This window comes from Amblyraja radiata, chromosome 3 (assembly GCF_010909765.2).
Source record: "Amblyraja radiata isolate CabotCenter1 chromosome 3, sAmbRad1.1.pri, whole genome shotgun sequence".
Lineage (NCBI taxonomy): Eukaryota > Metazoa > Chordata > Chondrichthyes > Rajiformes > Rajidae > Amblyraja > Amblyraja radiata.
Window position 1 is genome coordinate 15,919,098 of NC_045958.1, and position 6,000 is coordinate 15,925,097.

General features: G+C 46.6%; 1 protein-coding gene across 1 annotated transcript in view; it reads right to left on the reverse strand.

Annotated features, from left to right (window-relative positions):
- LOC116970816 (solute carrier organic anion transporter family member 3A1-like) overlaps positions 1-5,745 on the reverse strand; it is a 296,548-nt gene extending 290,803 nt beyond the window's left edge. Inside the window, exon 1 of the mRNA XM_033017367.1 lies at positions 5,079-5,745. Within this exon, the coding sequence (XP_032873258.1) occupies positions 5,079-5,210 (132 nt within the window). The 5' untranslated portion in view covers positions 5,211-5,745. The remainder of the gene's footprint in view (positions 1-5,078) is intronic.
- Between the last annotated feature and the right edge of the window lie 255 nt (positions 5,746-6,000).

The window sequence follows — 6,000 nt, forward strand, 5'->3', positions numbered from 1 at the left end:
TTCCCCCGCAACGTTGATTACACGGCGAGTCGGGTCGGGTCATGGAAATGGATGAAAAAAAGGCCCATGTTGCGCTCCGTTGCGTACTACACGTCAGCCCATTGCATTTAGCAGGAGTGGTCTATCTTGCTCCGCTATGGGATCTTTGGCGGAAAGCAGAGATTTCACGGGTTTTAAGATCCGGATTACAAAAAATGGGGGGGGGGGGGTCGTCCCCCGCCTCTCAACACAGGGGGAAGCTGAATCATCAAGAAAAGGGTTTGAATCTAGTCTCTCTTTAGGTGTTATGGTTCAGCTGTTTAACAATTAAACTCAGTCAACAGAACAACCATCCCAAGTGGACTCAATTCCCCACTGCCTGTTCAAGGTGTCGTAAGCTTTTGCTCAACTCAGATTTTCCCTCACATTCTGGTTTAGTTTAGTATAGAGATACAGCGCAGAAACAGATCAGCCCACCGAGTCCAGCCCGACCAGCGATCCCTGCACATTAACACTACCCGACACACACTATGGACAATTTACATTTTATACCAAGCCAATCAACCTACAAACCTGTACGTCTTTGGAGTGTGGGAAGAAACCAAAGATCTTGGAGAAAACCCGCGCAAGTCACGGGTAGAAAGTACAAACTCCGCACAGACAGCACCCGTAGTCAGGATTGAACCCGGGTCTCCAGCACTCCAAGCGCTGTAAGGCATCGACTCTACCGCTGCACCATTGTGCCGCCCAGTATTTAGTTAATCATCTCAGCCTGCACTCTATTGGGTTAATTAAAATATTGAGAAAAAAGTCCTTTGGCTAATAATCTCTAATCAAGCCGAAAGCCGTTATTTTGAACTCTCATTATCTATTTCTTTTCTCATAAACCAGACATGCAACGCTGTTTCTGCACCTTGTGAATGGGCAACAGGATAAGACCTCCCTTTCTGTCATCGTCTCAGGAGATGTCAGAAAGGTAAAGTGCACGTGCAGTGTATTATTTTAAAATAATAATAATATGCCCCAGCCCTCATGGATTTGAGGGATGTAGGTTAGGATAAGGTGAGCTATAATTCCCACAGTTCATGAATATGGCATTCACAAATCAGAGAATATTGAGATCATCAGAATTATTGCCTCATCCCTCAGAGCTACTGAGAAATAGCAGAAATGTTTCTAATTCCTGTATGAAAAACAGTGCGAAACTTAAAACTGTCCTTCCTCATGGGTTTTAGGTTTGAGATCTATCTGACAATAATTCTTTACAGTCTGTGAGGAGCCACTTGACTGTTCCACACCAAGAATCAAGATATCACATGCTTATTTGCACAGCATGTTTTTTGTCTTCAGTTTCTCTGTTCAGATAGCTGACCGTAAATGATACAGATGGTTAGAATTTAATTAGCTAAATATAATACTAACTCCAGACTAATTGTGTGTTACCCCATAATTATACTCAAAGCAAGAATGAGGCAAAAAAGCAGCCACAGTGCACAAGAAAACGTTTTTCTTTGTCCGACTGCAAGTTCATGAACAATATTAACATTTTTTACAGCTGAGAGTCAAATCAGAAAGGAGAGAGAGGAGAGGGAAGAGAGCGAGAGAGAGAAAAAGAGAGAGATAGATAGAGAGGGAGAGAGAGGGAGAGAGGGGGAGAGAGGGGGAGAGAGAGGGAGAGGTAGAAGATCTAGAGCGAGACTATCATCGATATAGCTACAATACGATCACCCTTTTTCTCTTCTGCTCTTTCTTTCTTCCTTCCTCTCTCGCTCTCTCCTCTTCTCTCTCTCTCTCGCTCTCTCTCTCTCTCTCTCTGCTCTCTCGCTCTCTCTCCTCTCACTCTCTCGCATCTGTTCTCTCTCAGCTCACTCCTCTCTCTCTCCAATAGGCTGAGTTTGTGTGAATGTTTTCTGATTCTTCATAATTCTTAAATGTTTTTTAATATTTCCGAATACAGAGACATTCAGATGTATTTTAAAACCGTGTCAGGTTTAAAGTTGGATAAAGCTGGGGAAGAGGCTTAGCAGATTGTCAGTGTTTTTCAGCTGTTTCTGTCACTAGGACGAAGTGAAGGAACTGCAGATGCTGGTTTACACCGAAGATAGAAAGAATGGGTGATGTTTCGGGTCGAGACCCTTCTTCAGACTTCTTCAGGTGGAGGAGGGTCTCAACCCAAAACATCACCCATTGCTTCTCTCCAGAGATGCTGCCTGTCTCGCTGAGTTACCTCAACATTTTGTGTCTGTCTTTTGTGGATAAGGCTTGTTTGAGCTACCCATATGATGGTATTACATTGAACAAGGTCCTGCATTCTTACAGGACCACCTTATCTTGGATTGAGATACTTGGATCTGGCAAAGGTGGTGACTTACTGCTAACAGCAAGTATTAGGCAAATCTATTGTTCGGATTGTTTAGAGGGTGCTGGTTAAGATAAACACAAGAACGTTGCTACCCACTTATCTTGGCAGTCACACTGACCTTGATGTTATGTTTTAAAGCCCCAAGTGGATAGAAATCAAAAGACAGAACCCTAGCCGGTAAAACTGACATCATACATAGCACCCGGGAGGGATGAATTAAACCAAAAATCCAACCAGCAACTATTCTGGAAACTTTGGATCAGTTCCATAACACACGTTGAATTCACCAGCTGAGCCAGAGTCCCCAGATATGGCTTTGTTATTGCTACAACTACCCGGGTAACAAGTAGGAGACGTGACAAGAGCCAGCACATCACAAAATGTTCAAATCGTCATTCTATAAATGAAAACATTTTCAAAGCAATTATTCCCTGCAAACTCAAACATAAATAGATCAGCATCCTTTACTTTTTAACTCGAGTTAGAACTACACATATACCTTTCGGACATTTTGATTTGAATTACAAAACTGGGTGCGTAATTCCTGAAATCTTTCAGATAGACAATAGACAACAATAGACAATAGGTGCAGGAGTAGGCCATTCGGCCCTTCGAGCCAGCACCGCCATTCACTGCGATCATGACTGATCATCCACAATCAGTACCCCGTTCCTACCTTCTCCCCATATCCCTTGACTCCACTATCTTTAAGAGCTTTATCTAACTCTCTCTTGAAAGCATCCGGAGAATTGACCTCCACTGCCTTCTGAGGCAGAGAATTCCACAGACTCACAACTCTCTGGGTGAAAAAGTTTTTCCTCATCTCTGTTCTAAATGACCAACCCCCAATTCTTAAACTGTGGCCCCTGGTTCTGGACTCCCCCAACATCGGGAACATATTTCCTGCCTCCAGTGTGTCCAATCCCTTAATAATCTTATATGTTTCTATACGATCCCCTGTCATCCTTCTACATTCCAGTGTGTACAAGCCCAGTCGTTCCATTTTTCAACATATGACAGTCCCGCCATCCTGGGAATTAACCTCGTGAAACTACGCTGCACTCCCTCAATAGCAAGAATGTCCTTCCTCAAATTTGGAGACTAAAACTGCACACAATACTCCAGGTATGGTCTCACTGGGGCCCTGTACAACTGCAGAAGGACCTCTTTGCTCCTATACTCAACTCCTCTTGTTATGAAGGCCAAAATGCCATTAGCTTTCTTCACTGCCTGCTGTACCTGCACGCTTACTTTCATTGACTGATGAACAAGGACACCCAGATCTCATTGTACTTCTCTTTTCCTAACTTGACACCATTCAGATAATAATCTGCCTTCCTGTTCTTGCCACCAGTGGATAACCTCACATTTATCCACATTAAACTGCATCTGCCATGCATCTGCCCACTCTCCCAACCTGTCCAAGTCACCCTGCATCCTCATAGCATCCTCCTCACAGTTCACACTGCCACCCAGCTTTGTGTCAGTACAACAGGGGCAAAACTGGTTTCATGTTAACTGCTTAAGTAAAATATTGAACAGTGTAGTTAAAGGCCACAATTTATTGCCACAGTGTCGTCACTAAATAGCATTGTGCAGTGATGTGTGGTGTTTACATAGTGCATGAATAGATGGTATTCTCTAAACCTCTCATTCAAAACAGCGCCATCATTTCAATTCAATGTGCAGTGCGTCACAGAACCACCAACTAGGGTTACTTTTGCAGCTAAACACACACTTGTGTGAAAGGAACTCCAGATTACACCAGTTAGACACAAAATGCTGGAGTCGCTCAGCGGGCCAGGCAGCATCTCTAGAGAAAGGGAATAGGCAACGTTTCAGGTCGAGACGCTTCACCAGTCTGGTGCCGTAATCGGGAGAGCGGAATCAACGGCAAAGGGACAAAACGAACAGCAGTCCATCCAGGTAGAGAATATTTGTTGGGACCCGTCTGTGGTTTGACCTATCTGTCTGTCTGCCCGCAGGCGAAGCGCTGAATATGGGCAACCTCGGGAAACGAAGGGTTGGCCAGGCTGCCCGTACACGTTGCTAGATACAGCCACTGTATCAACTGTCTGGGCATTTTGCAGCAGCTTTAACCAGCACCGTATTCGGGCAGACTGGTTGGAAGAGTAAAGAGATCTAGGGAAGTTAGGGAGGGCTGGGGGCGCAACTACTTGTCGGCATCTTCACTCGCACTGGGAACAAATGGGTCTTAAGTTTGAAACTTCCAGACCTCAAACCAGATGTGGGCAGCTGCGGTGGGAGAGACTCCGCCAGCAATTCCCCTCGCTCTCCAGCCCACCGGCTCGCACTCCACACGGCTAGACAGACCCCCGACAGCCGTGTTTCAGCCCCCGAGTTACACTCAGACCCCGTCTACAGACAAGTGCTGGCGTCCGGGATGTTCACTGTCAATTGTAACGGAAACTAAAGAGGGTTTGCGCAGAATGTCACACTATAGCTAGACGAAAGAGTGAAGAGAACGACTGCAGATGCTGTGAATTTTGCCACAGGGGCAGCAAAAGGTTGAAGATACCTAGCAGGTCAGGCAGCATCTATGGAGGGAGAGACACGGCTATCGCTACAAGTCAATCAGTGTTATAATCGGAATTGAATGGGGGTGCTGTCGGTCAAGCAGAATTCATTAGACCACATTGATTTGTGCATTTGTTTATCTAAAGCTAACACAGTCGGTGCCCCCAGCCCCAGCTCCACGCCGCCGCCCCATACTTACTAAGTACGCGCCGCTGATGCCCTGGGTCAGCATCAACAGGCACTCAGCCGTCAGAAATGTTCGTATATCCGAGAAGTAGGATTCCCGGGGGCTCCCCGCTGCCGAGCGCTTGGCGACCCTCTCGTTGCTCATCCCGGTGGCGAGTTGGGAAAGTTGTCAATTGACCAGAAAGGCCCCGAGTGGAGAGTGTGGAGAAGTCTGTGTGTCTCCACCACTGGCGAGCCACACCCACCAGCAAACCTCGCTGGCTGCGGATCAGTGGCCGGCTCCGAGAATGTAGCACCGTGTCAGACAGAAGGAGAAGTTGGCAGGCTGGAGGGAGTCTGCTTCAGAGTCTGAGAGAGAGGAGGAAAAGGTGTGTGTGTGTGTGTGTGGAAAAAAAAGAGAGGGGGAGGTGTGGTCTGAGATACCGAGTGAGTGAGACTGGGAGGCAAAATGAAGAAGTCACTTCGAGAGAGAGAGAGAGAGAGAGAGAGAGAGAGAGAGAGAGACTGCGAGAGAGAATGGGAATCAGACAGTGTGTGACTGAGGGGAATAATGAGAGGGACACTGTTGAGTGGCTTGTATGTGTGTGAGAGAGAGATTGTGTGTGCAAGAGGAAGAGAGAGTACTTTGTAAAAGTGTGTTGGAAGGAACAGCAGATGCTGGTTTAAACCGAAGTTACACGCAACAAGCTGGAGTAACTCAGCGGGCCAGGCAGCATCACTGGGGAGAAGGAATGGGTGATGTTTCGGGTCGAGACCCTTCTTCAGAGAGTGTGTATCAGCGAGAGAGAGAGAGAGGGCGGGGGTGCTATGTGATACCGGGGAATATGAGGCTGGAAGGAGGCTGAGTATGCGAGAATTGTGCTAAAGGCAGTGCGTGTTTTAGATAGGACAGTTTGTGTAAGAGGGAGCCTGCCGGCGTAGAGAGGGTAAAGAGG